This window comes from Protomyctophum bolini (genome assembly GCF_963924005.1).
Source record: "Protomyctophum bolini genome assembly, chromosome: 1".
Classification (NCBI taxonomy): Eukaryota; Metazoa; Chordata; class Actinopteri; order Myctophiformes; family Myctophidae; genus Protomyctophum; species Protomyctophum bolini.
In genome coordinates this window covers 47,736,171-47,758,155 of record NC_137862.1, presented here as the reverse complement: position 1 = coordinate 47,758,155, position 21,985 = coordinate 47,736,171, and the positions used below count along the sequence as shown (strand labels likewise).

The following is a 21,985-nucleotide window of genomic DNA, read 5'->3' as shown; positions in this document are numbered from 1 at the left end:
TTCTCTTTTCCTCGCGTTTACTGTCTCGTTTACTGTCTCATTGTCACATTGGTGTGTGTGTGTGCATGCACGTGTGTGTGTGTGTGTGTGTGTGTGTGTGTGTGATGGGGGGTGTGCACTAGCTCAAGGCTACAGGAAGTGGCGTCTCTCTTTTTGAAAATGAGCTGGGGAGATACGGCAGACCATGGGGATTGAGTTTGTGCCATAACTGCTCTTTCTCTCTCTCCTCTCTCTCTCTCTCTCTCTCTCGTCTCTCTCTCTCTCTCTCTCTCTCTCTCTCTATCTCTCTCTCCTCTCCTTCTCCTCTCCCTCTCCCTCTCCCTCTCCTCTCTCTCTCTCTCTTCTCTCTCTCTCTCTCTCATCTCTCATCTCTCTCTCTGCCTTCTCGCCTCCCCCAAGTGCTCCTGGGTAATTTGGAGTCTGAAAGCAGAGTAATTAATTAGGCCTCCCGATGTGAGAGAGAGAGACAGACAGAGACAGAGAGAGAGAACCACCAAGTGTGTGTGCGCGCGTGTTTGTGTGTGTGTGCACGCACGTGTGTGGGTGTGCACGTGTGCGCGCGTGCAGGGACACACATGTCCCTTTGGTTCTGATTGCATGGTGTGGACTCTGCAATAAATCATTTCACCAAACAGTTTCATTTGTACCACGCAGGATTTAAAATGGAAAATTCACCATCCCGGTCCCATCTTTTCCAAGGTCCTCTGGCGCGTTGAACCGAAGCAAAGACAGCAGTCAGTTGTCATTCCTAACAAGCTTTTGTGCAATATTTATCGACTGAGCGACTCCAAAACCTCATGACAAATGGATTCCGGTGTCAAAATCAGCAGGCAGCATTATTAGTGCTGCTGGCCGGTGGCACTCCAAGGATGTCGATGTCAGCCCTCCAGTCCGTCCGTTCCTACACTCTGGAAGTTTTATCTTCAAAACCATTGACTGTATTTTTGTTTTATTGGACGAACCGATGCATTGATTTCCTCAGGGGTAGGGTGCCCAAAAGGTAGATTGTGATCTACCGCAGCAGATCACAAAGCAACTGGGACGTATCCTCAGTGATGTATCCCAAGGTCATCGGGGTTTCGGGTCTCGCGAACAACATACCCCTCACGCGGGTGACCCAGCCGGGGGTGATCAAGTCCCGACTTACGTCCCAGTAGCTACTCACGATCAGACCCATATATATATATATATATATTGATATGTCACTGTACTGATCCACTTTCTGCATGCTGCATAGTTCATAACTAATTCTGCCCAAATTAATCACAGCAATCTTCGCATTCATTTGCTGTGAGGCTTTTGAAAGTGCTAGTTTTCAGAATTTCATATGAATGTACTGTGGGCATTTTTGGCTGTGGTAGATACTGTGCATGCATGCTGCAGTGCACGTACAAGCTCTCTCAGTCACACATGCGTGCACACACGTCGTGCATGGACTCATGCACTCACTCACACGCGCACGTATGCACGTGGCCACGCTCGCACATAAATAATTGTTACCACAGGCTTACACAGTATGCACACACACACACACACACACACTGAGTGAAAGCACAATCTGTCCTATATGCACGTGGCAGTGTGGCATCCATATTGGCGAGGAATTGGCCCACGTCATCCCCGAATCCTATTCCGTTTTGTGCAAGGACGCACTGTGATTGGCCAGTATAACCACTTTGAGTGGCAGTCGGGGTAAACGCAAACCCCCAAAACATGATTTATGATTCTGTGCCTACTATATCTGAACGCACTGAACTCGAACAGCGCTGAAAACACAGTCGGCCCCAAAACAATAACATTAGTCTGCAGTTGTGGAAGCCGAAAGGCACTTCCGCGTTGGCCACAGAAGCATAGGGTGTGGTTATATAAGCACAAGCGGTTTAAGATTTAGTGTGCGGTGGCTCTGTTCCATTTACTGTAGTATGTGGTGGCTCTGTTCCATTTTAGTGAAGCAGCACTTTCCACTGGAAAGCACTGGCACTAATGTGCATTATTTTAGCTCACTGGAAACTTTCCAGTGAGCTAAAATGATGCACATTAGCAGCAGCACCCCGACGGTTTGACCGAATGGAACTCAACCTTGATTGACAGATTGATTGATAATTTCAAATTTGTCACCGTTCAGACATTATAGAGAACTTCTAACAGGATGGTCTCAACATAAGAATGTTTGTAATTTGACATCTTACTATACTGTATGTCTGTCCATAAAACCAGGAAAGTGTCATTTTACAGTTTACCTAGGCCTATAGCAACATATTTTTTTCAGAAAACTATTAGAACAGTGGTTTAGGACAGTTGCGCTGCGAACTGGTACATTGCTATTTAAAAACAAAACAAAACCAAAAACAGGTAAAGTGAATAATGTATATATTTCACACACATCTTCTCTTCTAGGAGGTCCCTGGCACAAATCATTTTCAGATGGGGGTCATTATAGGTTATTACATTTTAATCAAACACCCACATGTACCATACGATACATTGGACAAGATGTAGTTTATCTAGTACACAATTAGTATCCCATTGTCTGACTATTAGCAGCCCTCTCCTTTTGTCCCGTCATTGGAGGGACATTATGTGTATTCCATGACTGAGACTTTATTGTTAAATTCATTTATTAACCCATATTGGGGCGGGAACCCTTTTTGGTGTTAGCATTATTTCATGCTTTAGCTATTGAAAAATAGCAGATCTACAAGCTCATAGCGCGCCACCGAGTGGCGCGCTATGAGCTTGTAGGTCTGCAATTTTTTGAAAAATCGAAGAACGACTGACATGGAAACATAGCTTTTTCAGAAAACTGTCATTTTCAAACAGACATTTTTAGAATCTGATCTCAGGTCAAAATGGTTAATGTCGCTGTCAACTGGTACAAGGGGACATTGTGACCCTGGGTCAGTGGCCCTCAATGTGTGGTCAGTGAGGAGCCCTTGTGGAGTCACAGGTCTGTAACTCTGATACACCATCCACATTGTCAGTGGCTACGTTTACATGAAGGGTGATCTTTCCGAATAAATACTTCCGCATAAAATACATCCGATGTAATGTTTTTTGCCGCGAGTTTACATGGGAAATGGTCATTCCGAATGAGTGTTTATATGGAGAAGTGATAGAAGACATGATACATGTTAATTCACGTGAAACTACGCCATCTGTTGGACACATAAAATATAGGCAGTTCATTCATTGTGACAACAATACAAACATTACAGACGAAAGACGATACTTTGAAATCCCATCATTTCATTCCGCAGTAGCTTTGAGGCTGCTGGTTGGATAGGGGCGGCGCGGGCATATATGTTTAGTGTTTACCGTCTTTTTTTCCCCACCCGCTGCGGCTCCGCTTCTCCGCTGGGAAAGTGATCATCTCGTTTTTATTTGTACTACTACTTTGTATCTACAGCATGGCCAGGGCACGCAACGCAACACTGATGATTATTATTGTATCGGGTCGCTCGTTATTTTTGAGAGAGAGAGAGAGAGAGAGACCGTTGAACACACACACACACACACACACACACACACACACACACACACAGATCAGGGGTATCTCATCTGCTGCTGCTCCACGTTTTTTTTGTGGATTTCGGATCTGAAAAAAGGAACGAAATAACGCGCTCTATGTGCAAACTCCTCGGCGCCGACGGCGCGCCTTGGATATGAGCGCCTTGGAGCATGCTCAGAAAGACCAGAATGAATTTACATCCGAAGCAGTGTATACATGAGTCAAATTTTCTTTCAATCGCATTGAACGTCGGAGTAATCCGGCCAGTGACATCGGAATGGTTTTTAGATCGCATCGAGCGTTTTCATTCGGATGTAAGTTTTTGTAGGTGTTTACATAACAACGTTTAATAGGATTGAACTTCTATTCGGAATGAAAAGGGGATTTAACTGCTCATGTAAACGTAGCCAGTGATGCGAGCGATGAAATCTCATTAGAATACACCCCTGGGTGGGGTTTGCGAAAGGGCCTTTCTGTGTGGAGTTTCCATGTTCTCCCCGTGTCCCCTATAGGGTAGATATACCCTCACAAAAAAACATGCAGTAATCCTGCGGTCTCTTCATGTGACCACCGCGCTCTGACTGTAGGTGTGCTACCCGTTCAAAACATGTAAAAAATAACGGTAGTGGATCGCACACAACAAGACTTCAGTTCCAGATGGGTTTTTTTTCTTCATTATTTGAACAGGGACAAACGTTTTTTCGGCTGTCCAGCTTTCATCAGTGTCACACTGATGAAGGCTGCATGGATAGCCGAAACGTTTGTCCCAGAGTAATCTAGTGAGAGAGTAATGACACTCCCGTTGACTCTCATTGTAACAATGGAATGCGGAAGTGCTCATTCTATCTCAATGGAATAGTTCCAGCCATAGGAGAAATGTTTGGAACTATATCGCCCATAGGCACCGGCTTTGCATCGAGATCAAAGCATGTCACCACTCTCTTACTATATTACTCTGGTTTGTCCTACATCCAACCGGGGAAACTCCCCCTGTCAGGTGGAAAGAACCCGAATGGAAATGGGCTCCTCATGCATAGAATTAAGGAAGCATGAGGTCGGTCTGTTGCTCTCACCAGGTTGGACGAGGGAGTGTATACCAAAAAAAAACAAAAAAAATTGGTTGCAACATCGTGGGTTATAAAAGAAAATAATACATGTTTTTCAATGACATTGTCTTGATGTACCGCGAGCGACAACATGACGTCGTCCACCCCTCCTACATTGACTCGCAGTGTCTCTATTTGAGCGTGCTTTCGCGGCCCCAAATATACTTTTATTGGTTGAGATGTACGCGCTACTATGTATTGGTTATTTGATTGGTTCTGTGCAATATCGCCATCGGAACATTCACTCCTTGCCTGTGCTGCTGTGCAGATGAGGTTTAACACATTTTGACCTGACGTCAACAACAAAAAAGGGAAAAAAGTCTTCTGAAAGAATATATATTCAAAGATGTGTACCGCATTTTCACGATTTCTTTCAAAAATAGCAGAGCTACAAACACGTTGCGCGACACTCGGGGGCGCGCTATGAGCTTTGTAGATCTGCTATTTTTCAATAGCTAAAGTATAACATAATGCTTAGTTAAAACACCAAACTGTATACATGGACTCATATCTCATATACCATAACTCACGTCTTTGCATATACCCCTGTGAGGCTCAGGACAAACTATAGGCCTACATAAATGGGTTCTGCTCGGAAGTCTCGATACCATATCCCTGACATGCTACTTACTGTATATATACAGTGATAATCAAATCACGCTGTCTAGATATGAAATAACATGATGCGTAACAGAACAGAACGTAATATAATCAAAATCCCCCATAATCGTAAATATAGTATACCTGTACGACGTTTGAGGAAGGTCTTCATGCATCCATGTCAACTTTAACCAGCTTAAGCCCAATATCTTTTTTTCCTTTTTAATGTTGAATGTTTCCCTATATGACATGCCCAGAACATGTAGGCACACTTTCAGGCTGAAAGTGGCTAACTCTGGCAGCTCTCCGACTCGCAGACGAGATCATGCTGAGCATCCTTCCCTCACGAATACACTGAATACACGGTGCCCGCAATACTGTAGTTACACACACAAGGACACGAGGAACACATGTCATTCCAGTGATGTGGAACTGACGTTAGACACAGAGAGAAGAATATCTGTTAGTCTACATGTGTACACTCCTGTCACGGTGATAGATGTGCAGAGGATGAGGTCGAAGAGGTCACGGTATTATGGTGGAAGAAGTCAGATTTTTTTTTCCGAGGGCCCTCCTATGTCCGACTAGTCACCCACGTCTCCATACTTTATATAGATCTGACCTCATGACATCTCGTGATATCACGTGACATCCCCTTAGATCTCCATACATGGTTGTCAGTCCATCATATGTCAGTCTGACATCATCAAACCCTCTACACTCAAGACACGCTATATATGGCCTTCATGGCAGGTTTAATTTTTGTTGAGTAGTTGCAGGTCAGTCTATGACGTCAGTCATCTACGACACACCAACGTGGCCTTCGTGTGACGCCATGTCTAAGTCACACTTGTATGCTCGCTTCTCGCCCCCAGGGTGTCTTAGTGGTTAATGTAAACATGTAGCATATTACATTAGATGATATGTAAAGATCACATGTAGCATGATAAATCACAGATGCCGCTTGGACATGATGAGACGTCATATAGCTCACTCTGATCGCAGTGATTTTGACTGCGACAACGCATGCCTTTGGTCCGCCTCTCCTGTGCACGTGTGTGGGTGACATTTCAGTTAATCTGAGTTCCCAGAAGTTTTATTTTTCGCCACTAGGCGGGCGAGAAAAAAGGAACTTCTGGGAAAAAAGGAACGTATCCCTGTGAGGGAAGTACGTTGCACTCAGAATCTGAGCGGACACTCCCCTTTCCGGTCTGAAGCACTGTGCATACCATGAAAATAGTCCGAAGGGAATCCAATTTCAAATTGAATTGTAGTAGGCCACCACCGCTCAAGGAGCAATTGTTTCCCTTCCGTCTTATTTAGATGTAGCGCCCACTCCATGTGGAACCCGCCCCTGTCTTTTGATTCGCATTTCATTTGAAACGCAACGCACTGGGCCACGCCCCTGCTGCACAGGATCTGAGGCCAATTTTCCTAGACTACATTTCAGTAGAACGCGGACATCTTTAGTTTCCCTTGAATAGGAGCGGTGTTGGCTGCCACCAAACTGTTGCTCTATGAGCTGTAAATGTATTAGCGAGTTATAATGGGGGAGCAGTACAGTATGTCTCTCCCACATTGTTTGGCGGAGGAGGAACATGTCGTGTTAGAACGAGCATATGCTGCTCACCCGGACCCCACCAACGCCTCTGAGGCTCCCAACAGTTCATTAAGGAAGTTCTTGTCACAGATGGTGTGCATGTGTGTGTGTGCGTGTGTGCGTGTGTGTGTGTGTGTGTGTGCGTGTGTGTGTGCGTGTGTGTGTGTGTGTGTGTGTGTGTGTGTGTGTGTGTGTGTGTGTGCGTGCCCGTGCGCGCGCACATGTGTGTGTGCACATGCGTGTGTGTCAACCCACGCACCCCTCTTGCTGACTACTGTAACAAGCTCCAGGACGCTGAGATATAGAGAGAGAAGAGATTTATCCCTTTATATACCGAAAGAAAAGTTTCCCTTTCTTGTCTCGGTTTAGATTTGGCACGTGAATTAATGTGCACATTACCTATGGTCGTAAAATATGGGCCAATATGCCCGCAAGAGCTCGATTTCAGATACAAAAGCATGCAGCCAAAATGGGTTTTCTTACGAGGGTGGCTGGCATCAGTGGCATGGTGGTGTCGAGTCACAATTTATTCTGAACGGTATGTGACAGTATGTTGTCCATAACCGTACAGTATGTCTGTCTATCTGTCTATGCATGGGTCTACTGGTCTAGGATGCTCTGAATCTCTGTATGTGGGGTGGGGGATGGGGGGTGTGGTGGGGTGTAGGCTTTGGCTTCCCTGATTGGGGAACCCATAACCCATCGGCCTCACGGATTGGCCAAGGCTCGTGTCACGTCGGGGTGTGCGTGCGGAGTGACACTGTGATATGATGAAGTAGGGCATTCATTTAGAAAAGACACAAAAAGTTTAAATATGGAGATTCTTTAAGAGGTTTCCGTCCAACAACAACAACAATTGCATTGCTCCAAGGATGCCGGTGCCTGTTTATAATTAACCCTTAATTGTAATAGTATGAAACATTATTAGTACTGTGGTAATGGTGGTAATTATCACATAACAACGGGTACAGTCAGTGAGTATTGCATAACCAGAATTTCTAAACTTGCATTGTTCCCGACTTAATTAGACATAATTGCTCCAGACTTGCATGCCCCCCCCCCCCCCAGTAGCTGCCAAAAAGTCACAGGTCTAATATACATTAAAATGGTAATGCACAATAACAGGCCTTGGACACGGAAACTGTATCATATGGCCAATACTGTATCTAGTGCAACTGATCAGTACACTTGAACACAGCAAACAAAGCCAACCGTCTGATTTCAAATAGAGACTCATGTATAAAAGGACCAATATCAAAATGAGGTTAAACAGTCATAATGATGTCTTTCTGGAAATGTTTTCCACTTCCTTGTGGTTAGTTCAGTTGTCTACATTATATCAGGTTTGAGAGCAAAGCCTTTTGGTCATAAAAGCCAGTTAAAAAAATGTAAGGGAAACATAGCCACCTTAATGTGCCGCTTGTACTTAAGTTCTTAGTATCGATTTTGTGGCGGCAATAAGCAACATTGGACATTTGATACATATCTCCGATGTCAAGCAGGAAGCTCTCATCTCTCATCTTCTAACCTTTCGTAAATGAACGCTGTCCTAAGGGTCGCTAGCCCCTCCTATATATAGAGTTCATGTTTTGTCTTTAGTTCAATGTTTGTTTTAAAAACGCCATTGACAATGAAGGAGGTTTAATGTTTGTCTTTATTTCAATGTTTGTTTTAAAAACGCCATTGACAATGAAGGAGTTAATGTTTGTCTTTAGTTCAATGTTTGTTTTAAAAATGCCATTGACAATGAAGGGAAATTTGATGTCATCTTGTCCCTAACACAAACATGAAATGCCATTTGTTTTGTCACCATTTGTTTTACATCACTATTCACCTCATCAACATGAGTTAGACTTTAATATATTAGCGCCCCTCACTTCACACGAGTGTGATTTTTTAATTTGAATCCAAAATTGACTTAAAAATCTGTGATCTTTTAAATTTTAATCGTCTCTTACGGAAAGACGATAAGAGCTGAGCCGAGCTGGGCAAAGATCTTATACTGTTCACTCTGTCATAAAATATGGGCCAATATGCCCGCAAGAGCTCAATTTCAGATACAAAGCATGCAGCCAAAATGGCTTTTCTCACGAGGGTGGCTGGCATGGTGAGATGCTCATTCATCCGTGAGAGACTCTGCTGTCCCTTTGTGTAGAAAGGAGCCAGTTGAAGTGGTTTGGGGGGCATCTAGTAAGGATGCCCTCCTGCGGTCGCCTCCTCAGGGACTTTTTTTCCAGGCACATCGAGTTGGTTGAAGGCTGCGGGATCAGGTGGAGGGATTATATCTCCACGCTGGCCTTGGAACGTCTCAGGATCGTCCTAGACGTCATAGCGGCCTGAGGTTCCCTGCTGGAACTACTTCCTCTGTGACACTATTTTGGTTAAACATGGAATGCCGCGATTTTTCCCCTAGCCTAAAACATGTTAATCAGGCACTATATTATTAGAGCGATTATACTTTTCAAAAAAGTGTACTGAAAGCTTTAAAATTATGTGTTTATGTGGCTACCACCCACCAGTTCAATAAGTATACCTGGTTTTCACCTCAGCACCACCTACCTGAACTTAAAGCCTTGCCCACAGCTGTGTGTTGTATGATAATGGGTTAGGGTTATGATGACACTAAAGACTCCCGATCCCGACGGCCTTTACTGCATGTCTTCCCCCCCCATCTCTCTCCCCATTTCCTGTCAGCTTGCTGTCTGTCCCTCCATTAAAAAAATATAAATATAAAGGCGAAAGAAAGGAGAAAAAAAAGCAACAGGGGTCTCTATAAAAACCAAAGCAGAACTAAATTGTGTTAAATCCAGACGGAGTAGTCATTCATCAGCGGACGGTATAAATGGATAACGTCAGCAACAGATCTTTTAGTTGTCTTTCTTGTAGCGAATCAAAAGACATGACACACGTGGGGAGCAGCCTGTTGCAAAGCTGCAACAGGCGAGCAAATGGCTGTACTCGAGGGAAGCATTAACGCTATAGAGATTAGAGACCGGGCCATGCTTACTCATACACTCTCCCTCTCGCAGATTGTGCCATTTGTTTTGGTGGGACTCGACTCAGCAATGCTCATGGATGCCCTTTTGGTGTTTCAAGCGTTCTGTTCTACTTTAGCTATTTTTGAAAAGTGGTGAAAATGTGCAGTAGGCAGACCTGTATCCCGAGAGAAGACAGACTATATGCACCCACTGCACACAGAATGAAGTGGAAACCGAGTTACACCTCCTAACCATCTGTCCATTGTACCAAGACATGAGAGACACACACTTCCCACAGATTACAACCACACGCAGAGGTTTTGAAAACATGACCAATGACAAAAAACTCCCATATCTGCTGGGCGAAGTACAACAATGAAGAAATTCTAGGTTCACAGCCAAGAGATGCAGTCGCCTCACAGAGTGGGCGGGGTCTTTGGGCTGGATCCAGGCTAATGGCTACCTGCAGTGCATGGGGTTCACTCAGCTACGACGTGACCATGCTGTTCTCTCTGTCTCTCTCTCTCTCTCTCCCTCGCAGGCATTTCTCCTGTCTGTCCTCCAAGTACATGTGTCCCGGGGTGCCGGCGGTGATGAGCAACCTCCTGGCCAACATCAACGCCTACTTCGCCCACACCACCACCACCACCACCACCACCGCCTCCGCCTCCGACCGCTTCGCCGCCTCCAACTTTGGCGTAAGTGGAACGTCGACATTGTTTTTTCTATACAGGGGGTGTGGTGTGGTGTGGTGTGGTGGGGCAGCGGTGGCCGAACCGTTTGCGGAGCGGTCTTGATATCGGAAGGTTGCTAGTTCGTATCCCCCGACCGGCACATTAAAATGACCACCGCTGAAGTGCCCTTGGACAAGGCATTGAACCCCTACCATGAAATGTTCTATGAGCAGGGCCTGGCTGTAAACAAGTTCTTGAGCTTAGTCCATAAACATAGTACCTTTCCTTTCCTTTCTTTGGTGGTGGGGGTAAAAAAAGACAGACTGTGGTGGTGGGGAGATACGTGACAAGTTCTGTGCTGATATGTAAAATGTATTGATTTGTTTTTCCGCTCTGACATTATGGACCGTTCCATTCAGAAAAGGTTGACATTTTGGTCAGGGATTTAATAATAGATGCAAAGCCTTTTTGATCAGTACTTCCAGACTGATTGGCTCCTTTTGGTGGTGCTTCCAAAGAAGCAAAGTGGAAAAAAAAAATCTGACAAATGGAGCTTATCAGTCTGGATTCCAGGCCACTGGAATGCGCAGATGTCTGAATATTTGGAACGTAGAGGATCCCTCACTTCTTGTTTCCGTAAATGATTAAGCCAGTGGGGTTGATTGATATACTGTACACTGTCCTAGCCGCGTACAGTATGTCAAGGTGACACTTCAGGCAGTTATGTCACTGACCTGCCGTCGGAGGAACTGAGGTGGAATGGAAAGTAGAGCAGAAATATTTGTGTAACATGAATTATTGAAAAACTCTCATTCTTTAACGTCGGGCCCCAAAGCCACCTGTCTTAAAAGAGAGCTAGCTACACTGTTGAAATCGGCGACGTCCCCCGGGGTGCTCGGTGATCCCTGATAGAACGTTTAACGAGCTAACGTAGCCAGCCGTCAAAGATATTCACGCCAGGTAAATAGTGTTTCAGGCATTTATGCTTAACCCATTCTGGGCGGGAACCCCTTTTGAAAAATAGCAGATCTACAAGCTTGTAGGTCTGCTATTTTTGAAAAGTTGTGAAAATGTGGCACAAATCTTTGAATATATGTTCTTTCAGAGCGAACGTTTTCAACTCAAATATTTGCTTCTGGGAGGGTCCCTGGAACAACATCTTTTCAGATGGGGGTCGGTGGCCAATTACATTTCTTAATTTTGGGGGTCCTTGACATGAAATAGTTTGAGAACGACTGCATAGGGCTTTTCAGAAAACTGTCAAGGATTTAGAAGACCTTAGAATCGTTCCCAGGTCTAAATGGGTTAAAAAAGGTATTATTCCAGGGCATGAGAAATAAATCACTGGAGGCAGAACAACGGCACAGCTATATGTACAGTAAATATTACATAATATTACTTGGCCCAGGGATTCCGTTGACACAAATGTCATGCCTGTCTTTTCTTAACAGAGGGAGAAGTTTGTCAAGCTGCTGGATCAACTTCACAACTCGCTGAGGATCGACCTCTCCAAATACCGGGTACGTGTTATTAATCTGCTTCTTCTTATTGAGTACATGTATGCCTTGACACAACCCACCTGGTACAGCAGCTGCAGACAATAAACCCCCTAATAACACTGAACAGAAGAAGTGTGGGGGAGTACACGACGCCTGCATCGCTCAGGAGGTAGAGCAGGTTTTTGATTGATTGATTGATTGAAATATTTATTAACAGTTTGGAGAATTACAGTACATTTCAAGCACAAACTCAATACAAAGACTGTTAGCTGTGAGTGGACGTCCAATGATCCCTGCAGGGTCGGCGGATTGAATCCCGGCTCCTCCTGTCTTAGATGTCGAAGTGTGCTTGGGCAAGAAGTGTAATTGGGCAAGAAGTGTGCTTGGATGCATGTGGGATGCATTGTGGGAAGTGAGGACGCTTGGGTCGACTGTTCATCGCTTCACCCGTAAATTTACTGGATTTACATGGCCTCTACATTTAGTATATCTGCCCGTAATTCTTGTTTTTTTGCGCAGTGCAATGTATGAATGAATGAATCATTGTAAAGCACTTTGAGCACTTGGAAAGGCGCTATAAAATGCAATTCAAATATGCAATTCATCATGAGGTGCCGCTAATTCTTCAAGAACAACAATCTACTTTGTGTCTCATCACAGTTTTAGAGGTGTAAGGAAGAGGGTGATTTGCAAGCTCCTTAATTATTGTCTTATTCAGAAAGAGAAAAAGAAAAAGGTGTCTTTACAAAAATGTACAAAACCAAAGATACGCCATAATATCGCGGGTGGAAAGCTCACATGTCCCAAGCTGTTAATTTTCAGGATTCAAATTCAAAAATAGCAGAAAATGTGTCGCTTCACGCTGTGTTTCAAGCTGGTAGATCTGCTGTCTTTGATAACGTGTGTGTGATGCTGTAGTATGATCAGGCAGAATATGGAGATAAGAGGTTTCTGCCTGACAGCAGCAATATACACATTACATGAAAACAGCAGTATTTACATGCAAATTAAGCATAAGGTGCAAAAAGTGGTAACACAGACCGGTCGGTCGGCATACTTTAGAAGCAGGTATACTTTAGAAAATGCTTTGCCAGGTCCACATAATGACTGTAGGGATTGATTGTAGGGATGATTGTAGGATCATAGGGCAGAAATACACAATGCGGCTCCACAAGGAAAGTCAAATCCAAAGGAAAGAGTTCCAGTTGACAGGCCAGCCTGCAGCCTGGTGACAGGCTGTGATCAGGCCTCGTTCAACAGCCTTAATGGTATCCATCCATACATCTTCAACCGCTTATCCGTAGTCGTGGTCGCAGCCTAATTAGTTGAGTCACAAACTAAGGTTCTGTGACCATCCTCTGGGAACAATGTTTTGATGATTGATTTGACCTCTGTGGACCCTTTAGAAAAGATTTAGCCCCTCAGGTCCCTCGCAAAAAATCCTGGCATTTTTTTGCTAGAGGGCCACATTCAAAATGGTATATATAGCTGTGTGTTGAAGAAAAGGTGGTGATCTTGCCCTGGCCTGCATGGCCCGCGGTCGTATAACAGAGGTGTTGAACAGATTGCGACTGGGGTGGTGATTCATTCATTTAAAGATTAATGTACAGTCCATGTCACCGTGGTGTCAAAAAGGACAGATTATTCAAGCTAACAAGGTAACGCAGTGTGCAGTCTCACTCTTGGTCGTCCTTGATTGACCTCCACGGGAGCCATGGGAGCCAGGCAGAGTCATTGACCTCTAAGGGGAGTGAAGGCCATGCTGGGAGCCTGGCTATCCAGGCAGTCCTTGACCCCCCAGGGGGCCCATCGACGGCAAGCAAGGCCGTGCTACTGAATATACATTATAGGCGTGTTGTTTGTTACACAGACTGGTGTGTGTGTGTGCGTGCGTGCGTGCGTGTGTGCATTTGTGTGTTTTGTATTACTATACTTGTGAGGGACAAATGACCCTACACAAGTATATTAGAATTTGAGAAATATACATTGTGAGGGCAATTTTCCTGGTCCTCAAAAAGACGTATGTAGATATATGGTGAAAGAATATTATTTTTAGAGTTAGTCTTGATTCCTATACCTGGTTATGTGTTGCCGTTGCGTATACCTAAAATAGTCTCATCTTCTATAGCTCACAATGTGTCGCGTGGCAACGCGTTGCCAGCTTGTTGAACTGTATAGATAGGCTTTAGGGTTCGTTAAACATGTCAAGGAATGTTTTAAATATGGCAATTATATTGTCTGTGTGTGTGTGTGTGTGTGTGTGTGTGTGTGTGTGACAGACACAGAGAGGCAATGGAGAATCTATGTAGGTCAGAGGTTGCGTGTGTTTGTCTTTAATGACTTTCCGCGTGCTGAGGTTCTGAGCATTGTTTTATTTTGTGGAATGGCGCCGCTCAACGGACGGACGGACGGACGGCAGCGTGTACAGTATAAGCAATTTACAGATCTGAAGCGCCGTAATAACCTGTCACGCGCACACTGTTCTTTAACATGAAGAAGATGAGATGACAGGATCACATTTAATCAGTTCTGGATGGATTGAGAAAATCACTATAGCTCTGGCTGTTTAAACTGAATGTGTGTGTGTGTGTGTGTGTGTGTTTGTGTGTGTGTGTGTGTGTGTGTGTGTGTGTGTGTGTGTGTGTGTGTGTGCGTGTGCGACTGTGTGCATGCAGCGTGTGTGTGTTCTAATCAGTGTTTGCATCTATTAATTGTGCTTTTTGTGCAAATCCAAATTCAATAATTTGTGTGTGTGCGTCTGCGCACGTGCATGTGTGTGTGTGTGTGTGTGAGCGCACGCACGTTTGTGGCAGATAATTAGGAGGTTTACTATCCCCATGGAACCCTATGCACAGAATGCAGTATGATTGCCATCTGCGTCCCTCAAGACCATCACGGCTAATTTATGCTTCGCCCGTACGACATCGTCTCACGCCGGAAATGGCCGATCTACAAGCCCACGATGCGTCGCGCGATGCGGCTCCCCGAGGCCTTGTAGATCGCCTATTTTCAGTGAGCGAAATACGCCCGATTGTGTATAAATATCTGACTCCAGTGTCTTGGAGGAGTTGGCCCTGTTGTCTACTCAGGAAGATTGAAATCACATTCTTCCAAGAACCAACCCATGGGAGTTAATCCTGTTACAAACACCCTCAGCCTCCCGTGTCCCCAGCGCACGCACGCACGCACGCACACATGCGCACGCACGCACGCACGCACACATGCGCACGCATGCATGCACGCGTGCACGCACGCACGCACTCACACAAATGCGTACACACACAAATGCGTACACACACAAACGCACAGACCTAGCCGCACAAGACACATTCTGTAGATGCACAGACATACTACAACACAGTGGCGCACACATATTGTACACACTGTCAATCACCACTACACTCAGCAACGCACACACACACACACACACACACACACACACACACACTCACACACACACACACACACACACACACCACTGTCTGCACAAACAAGGTGGCTGTATGACTTGACACTGTATAGTCCTCTATAGTCCATAATAGTTGGGTCTCTGCAGCGTCAGTTGCTACGCAACTAGGTTGAACCAGGTTTATCAATCTCACCTTCCATTAGCTCTGCTAATGATCCTTTTCATATTGAGTTTTTTCTTGTATTGTACATTTATTTATTACATTTATCTTGTGTTCTTGGATAAAACTGCACCAAGGCATTCCGACTGTGTTCACGCTGGCAGCCACGACAGATACAAAGCCCGCTGTTAAAGTGTCAATCTGCTTGACCTCAAGCCTGGGTTTAAAAATAACACAGAACTGGCTGATGGGAAATAATTAGTCCCCCCATTTACAAGCAGGAAAAGGGAGAAGGTGACTGGGAATGGTCGTTTGGTACAGTAGCGTTGTCGCTGCAGTTGAAGCCAGCTCAACTATAGGATGGTAGACTTGTAGATGTGGTTGAAACCAGCTCAACTATAGGATGGTAGACTTGTAGATGAGGTTGAAACCAGCTCAACTATAGGATGGTAGACTTGTAGATGAGGTTGAAACCAGCTCAACTATAGGATGGTAGACTTGTAGATAAGGTTGAAACCAGCTCAACTATAGGATGGTAGACTTGTAGATGAGGTTGAAACCAGCTCAACTATAGGATGGTAGACTTGTAGATGAGGTTGAAACCAGCTCAACTATAGGATGGTAGACTTGTAGATGAGGTTGAAACCAGCTCAACTATAGGATGGTAGACTTGTAGATAAGGTTGAAACCAGCTCAACTATAGGATGGTAGACTTGTAGATGAGGTTGAAACCAGCTCAACTATAGGATGGTAGACTTGTAGATGAGGTTGAAACCAGCTCAACTATAGGATGGTAGACTTGTAGATGAGGTTGAAACCAGCTCAACTATAGGATGGTAGACTTGTAGATGAGGTTGAAACCAGCTCAACTATAGGATGGTAGACTTGTAGATGTGGTTGAAACCAGCTCAACTATAGGATGGTAGACTTGTAGATGAGGTTGAAACCAGCTCAACTATAGGATGGTAGACTTGTAGATGAGGTTGAAACCAGCTCAACTATAGGATGGTAGACTTGTAGATGAGGTTGAAACCAGCTCAACTATAGGATGGTAGACTTGTAGATGAGGTTGAAACCAGCTCAACTATAGGATGGTAGACTTGTAGATGAGGTTGAAACCAGCTCAACTATAGGATGGTAGACTTGTAGATGAGGTTGAAACCAGCTCAACTATATAGGATGGTAGACTTGTAGATGAGGTTGAAACCAGCTCAACTATATAGGATGGTAGACTTGTAGATGAGGTTGAAACCAGCTCAACTATATAGGATGGTAGACTTGTAGATGAGGTTGAAACCAGCTCAACTATATAGGATGGTAGACTTGTAGATGAGGTTGAAACCAGCTCAACTATAGGATGGTAGACTTGTAGATGAGGTTGAAACCAGCTCAACTATAGGATGGTAGACTTGTAGATGAGGTTGAAACCAGCTCAACTAGGATGGTAGACTTGTAGATTGTGTTGTTCTTTCTGCTTTGGCAATGTAAACGTATGTTTTCTCATGCCAATAAAGCCCTTTGAATTGAATTGAATTTAGTGTAGCTGCTACAAACGTTGGGCATGACTTTGTATCTCCCTGTCGTTGGCTTTCATTGGAAATGAATGGTGCCCTGTTAGACTTAAGTTCATGGGCATGGCATAGACAGTGTATGGTTACTGATATGATCAGATAATGTGATTTGTGCTACTTGGTTTAGTTTAGTTTATGTGTACATTTAAAAAAAACTAAGGTAAAATCAAAAGGGATGAAAATGAAACATAATGAAAATAATACATAATAATCATAATTATTAATAACAAGAAATGATACTAGTGGTGGGCCTGGCATTAATAATGATAATAAAGAGCAGGGTGACTAAGACGCCCAAGCTTGATAATAAGAACTGCAGTAATTGTCTCTTGAAGGAACTATAAGGCGAGTACAGTCTCTGATATGAGGCGGCAATTAATTAAAAAAATGAGGTCCTCTGAACTTGACGGAGAATTGGGCAGATGTTGTCCTGGAGAAAGCGGAACGAAGATCATACTCGTTTAAAACACATGCATAGCTAGTTACAGACGATATTGCTGCTGTCGGGCGGAAACCTTGCATCTTGATATTTGAACATAAATATATTATATTGTTTTTGGTTTTGTTTTTTTCACAGTAGAACACCCTAGTTTATTGTGCAAGAGAGCCACGCAAAATTAGCGGCCCCGGCTATATGCAATGACCGTTGTACCCGTGTGTCAGAGTAGCCAGATTACCCACATAGACATGGTGCATTTATAGATAGAATAACGATTTTGTGACTAAATAATATGATGTTGAATGATTGGAACACGTGGATTATTTTCTGAAAAGTAACCATTTTGTACATACAAGCACATGCACAGCACAGCACAGCACAGCATGCAGTGCAACACAGCACAGCACAGCACAGCACACAGCGCAGCACAGCACAGCATGCAGTGCAACACAGCACAGCACAGCACAGCACAGCACACAGCGCAGCACAGCACAGCATGCAGTGCAACACAGCACAGCACAGCACTGCACAGCACACAGTGTATTTGGCTGCTGAGCCTAAACGATGAACTGTGGCTGACGGATCACACTCTGACCTTTAATGTGACACAAAAGGCAATGTTGTCTGTGAGCGGCCTGATTGCCTTCGGTTTCCCCCCCCCTCCTCCGCTCTCCGGCAGCCAGCTACATGTGATTACACTGACAACACTCCCAGCTACTGACACGGACGTACGGCCGCCCGGCTGCACAGGACGAGAGAGAGAGAGAGAGAGAGAGAGAGAGAGAGAGGAGGCAGGAGAGTGGGGGGTTGGATGGGGTGGACTCTGAAGGAGACAGGGATGCTGTTTGGCAGGGAGGGGAGCGAGGGACGGAGGGAGGGAGAGGGAGTTTTGTTCAGCGAGAGGCTGAGGTCTATACGGAGGGAACGAGACAGGACTTAACGGAGACACTAAGAGACAGACAGGAATTGGGAAGAGAGAGAGAGCGAGAGGAGAGGGGTGGCATGAGGCTGGATTTGGACAGGGTTAGAGACTGCGGCCAGCCAGCCGGCGGCGAGGCAGAGGAAGTTATCCTTTTTTATTATTTTCAGGTGGTTTGGCTTTTTGCCTATACGGCCCGTTGGCAGAAAGCATGGTCACAGTGTGGCTTCACTTATACGCTGGCAGGTGTGCAACACTGCCAAACACTCCCAGACACATGGATCAATCCATACAGTAGCCTATAATATGGCTGTCGGGTGGAAGCCTTGTATGTCCAAATCTGTTACTTTTCAGGAAATAAAGTGGCGAACAAATCCCGATACGATTCCTATCGTTTGATTTTGAGTATCTGCCGATACCGATTTTTCCCGATCCGATATTTATATTTGTATAGAACACGTTAAACTAAAGCCATATCACAAATAGTACAATATCCAAAGTCACAGACAGTATCCAGTCTTAATATCACCAGACACCACGCGTTTTCTCTCTCTCTCCATCCCACGTCAGCCCTATAGCTTGCCACTAGTGGACACGGTAATAGGATTCAGAGCTGGCCTGCCGGCCTGTATGGATTTCCCTATAATGATATTCTGAGACAGATTGAGTTTGCTTTTGTTGTATTTGGAATGAGTCAGGACTCGGCTCGGAGTGGAGCTGCCAGTCTGCATTGTGCTATGCTGGCGTTTTTTGTGTTTTTTTTTTTTTTTTCCCTCCTCCTCCTCCTCCTCCTCCTCCTCCTCATCCCCTTCAACTTTGTGTCGGTATAATCACGATGCATCGTGACACCTTGCCACAGCCCAGCCTGTCCCATCTGGCATTTGCTGTTTCCTTCAAGTTGGATGGTTAAAGTTCAGCATTATTCAAGGCAGGCATTGAGGGATGCAGGCTGTGGGTTTAGTTTTGACACTTTGTTTACTAAGCACCCTCAGGGGATGTGGAACTGAGCATGGGAACCGCGGCAGAGACACTGTTACACAGTTGTAAGATGTTGTTGCTCTCGGGCAGAAACCTCCTATCTCCATATTTTGTGTCTTCTTTTGTAAATCAACGCTCTATACTTGATCATATTAACTACAGTGTCACACTGAAGTATCGCAAGTTCTCTTGCCGCGTTTCGAAATTTTGATACTTTTCAATTTGAATCCTGAAAAATGACAGTTTTGGACATTATGTGGTTTCCACCCGACAGAGACGATATTATTTTTCATAGTCACAAGGCGTGGAAGGTTTCTTTGAGACATGACGTTTGAGACTAGTAGCGCATGGTTAGAAATCGGGGCAGATCATGTCATTTCCAAATGATGGGAATCGGATTGATACTGTATCACTTTGTGCCCTACGTATATGCGATCAGCTATTCAAACATCACTGATCTACGAGCTCACAACGTGTCACGTGTTGTGAGTTTGTACTGTAGATTGGCAACTTCTTTTTAACATTTTGACACATTTTGAAGAATTCTGAGAAGAAAATAAATGATGAAATGGAACATGAGTAGGGTACTTTTACTGTTGGTACATTTTGATACCAATAACACTATTATTTCTACATTGTGATATTGCTACTTTTACTTGAACACCAGCGTCCATTATTCTGGGGGGAATGTTAGACAAAAATTGGCAGATCTGCAAGCTCACAATGCACCCGGTTCTCTAAAGCCCTATAACCACACCAAAGGGTCGAGACGGTTTGAGCGTTGTCTCAGCGCTGTGATTATGTCCTGTTGCACTTTAAAGCACGTCGTCCCAAGTTGTCCCAAGTGATTCAACGCATGGAATTCAATGGCCCAAACCACACCAAAAGGGCCACCATGCAACTCCTTGGAGTTGCATGGCGACCCTTTGGTGTGGTTAGGGCTTAAAGGAGAATTCCATGCTAGAAGGCTTTCTTACCTGTATTTGTAGTTGTTACGTCCCCACCAAAGAGGTCCAGGTGTTATTTTGTGCAAAAGTGCATTTTTGGCTATTTCCCCTAATATAAGCCCCCAATGGGGGTTGGGTTTTTGTGCTAATTTGCTTATTTCCATCGAAATAAGTAGTAAAGTGTCCAGCTTGGGATACTATTTACATTATGAAGAGAGGATATATACAAAAAAAAAAGATTTTTGAGCGATGGAAATAAGCGAATTAGCACAACACCCCATATCCCATTCGCACATTTGCACAAAATAACACCTGGACCTCTTTGTTGGGGACGTAACAACTACAAATAAAGGTAAGAAAGCCTTCTAGCTTGGAATTCCCCTTTAAGACTACAGGGGTTTAAAAATCTGAGTAGTGAGTACTTCTTCCATCACTGCTCCTAAGTTGGTGTGACTCAGCCTGCTATGGTGTGTTGAGCGCATTGTGAGGGGGAAGAAGCTAGCTTGTTTTCACACACCACTACTACCACCGTGGCATTCCCTTTGTTTATCACTGGTAACATCTGGTCGGACCTGGCCCTTTGAGGATACAGGTACTTAAACCCCTGCTGTACTTGCAACACAGTGAAAAGCCCTTCATTTTTCAACGACCGACAGACACTCATGACCGGCCCTCTGCACTGTGACTAGTGCACTGAGCTGTGGATGTGAGTGTCTCAACGCATTGAACAATGTCCCAGCATGTACTACAAAGCAGTGGTGGGTGAAGTATACGCTGATGGGTTTTTTCTTCAGTAAGAATAGCAATACCACAATAGGAAAAAAAGTATCTTGGCCTGTATTCAAACCTGAGTCAAAGAACTACAAACTTTAGTAGTATAGTTCTTGTAGGACAGCTCTTATTTGTGAAGTGGGACATTCAGCATCTATACTTTTTACTTTTACTTTGATGCTACATTTTTGTGCTTCAAGTAGGCCTATATTTGAAATGCAACAGATAATTTATGCATCGTGGTATTGATACTTACATAAAGACAAATATGAGTACTTTTTCCACCACTGTCCACGGAGAGCAGTGATTTCCTGCCAACCGAGGGAACAAAGCTGGAAGAACAATGGTAGAGTGACATTGCTGAAGAACGTGGGTTAATCTGCTCTTCCACACAGCAACATCCCCATAATCTCCGGCTAACCACTTTGAATGTTAGTTTTTTTGTCGGGCAGAAACCTCTTATCGCCATATTTTAACTTTTTTCTCCTAAATGAATGCCTACTTGATCACATACTACAGTGTCTCACAAAAGCATCAGAAGTAGCGGATGCACAAGCTCGAAGCGAGGCCCGAAGCAAGGCGTTTTAAGCTTGTAGATCTGCTACTTTGCACTGTTGAAAAAAAATGTGAATCCTGCATGAAAAACAACAGTTTTGGATATATGAGGTTTCCATCCGACAGACTAAATAAAATCCCAGCACAAACTCTTTCTCGGGAGGGCACAAACAATGAGTATGCCTCCTCCATATTTCTGGAAGTTTATATGTTGAAAACATTTTAATTAATCTCTATACAATGAAACATTAAACTACCAAATATTATAGTG

At 44.3% G+C, this 21,985-nt stretch overlaps 1 protein-coding gene across 1 annotated transcript in view; it reads left to right on the top strand.

Annotated features, from left to right (window-relative positions):
• The window catches only part of unc13c (unc-13 homolog C (C. elegans)), a gene marked incomplete at both ends in the record, with an annotated part of 246,798 nt that overhangs the window by 88,666 nt on the left and 136,147 nt on the right, over positions 1–21,985 (top strand). Inside the window, 2 exons of the mRNA XM_080787767.1 lie at positions 10,334–10,490; positions 11,918–11,986. Of these exons, the coding sequence (XP_080643893.1) occupies positions 10,334–10,490; positions 11,918–11,986 (226 nt within the window). The remainder of the gene's footprint in view (positions 1–10,333; positions 10,491–11,917; positions 11,987–21,985) is intronic.